The sequence below is a fragment of the Littorina saxatilis genome, linkage group LG5 (genome assembly GCF_037325665.1).
Source record: "Littorina saxatilis isolate snail1 linkage group LG5, US_GU_Lsax_2.0, whole genome shotgun sequence".
Taxonomy (NCBI): Eukaryota; Metazoa; Mollusca; class Gastropoda; order Littorinimorpha; family Littorinidae; genus Littorina; species Littorina saxatilis.
The window spans coordinates 39,854,137-39,854,921 of NC_090249.1; the positions used below are offsets into that span (position 1 = coordinate 39,854,137).

General features: G+C 39.4%; 1 protein-coding gene across 1 annotated transcript in view; it reads left to right on the forward strand.

Moving 5' to 3' along the window:
• LOC138967755 (sphingosine kinase B-like) overlaps positions 1-300 on the forward strand; it is a 16,819-nt gene extending 16,519 nt beyond the window's left edge. The window contains exon 9 of the mRNA XM_070340412.1: positions 254-300. Within this exon, the coding sequence (XP_070196513.1) occupies positions 254-300 (47 nt within the window). The remainder of the gene's footprint in view (positions 1-253) is intronic.
• The last annotated feature ends 485 nt before the right edge of the window (positions 301-785 follow it).

Here is a 785-nt window from a genome sequence, read left to right on the forward strand (position 1 = left end):
AAGTGACTGCTTCAATGTCACGGTCAGTCATTAACACAGGACGGCTTCAGACATTTTCTTCCATTCAGATCTCCTGAATTACCTGTGATCAGTTACAAGAGATTACTCTGAAACGAACAAATACAGGTTATAAAAGTACCTTTTTGTGTGGCAAAGTATTAACATTATGAAACCATCAAAACCATTAGTGACTGTTTCAATGACAAGGCCAGTCATTAACACAGAACGGCTTCAGACATTCTCTTCCATTCAGATCTCCTGCCGGAATTACCTGTGACCAGTTACAAGGGAATACTCTGAAACGAAAAAATACAGGTTATAAAACTGCAATCAGACACCTTGTCATTACCCAGGATTAACTTTACAAGACTACCATTGTCTTCCCAAGCCACGAGTCCCGTATCGATTCACCATTAAGCTAAGCTGAGGAATAAATGCAGACATTGCCCTTTAAGTCATACGGTCTGTCGCGTGACGAAGCAGAAATGACTAATGAGCTACCTTTTTATGAAGCAAGATTGACATTATAAATAGCCTGGCATACTTTAAGAGGTTTTTCTTGTTGGCGTTTTGCCCGAATGAGCGTTCGTTTGTGCCCGCACGTGCCTGTGTGTGTGTGTGTGTGTGTGCGTGTTGGAAAGTGTCCCATCATTATGTGTAGCGAACATCTTCTGAGATTGTTGTTGATAACGATAGATTCATTTGAATTGTGTATTGTGCACGTGATTGTGTTGCATTTATTCAAAGTTTATTTGTTTATTGTTGCTGTTATTAAGATTATTATA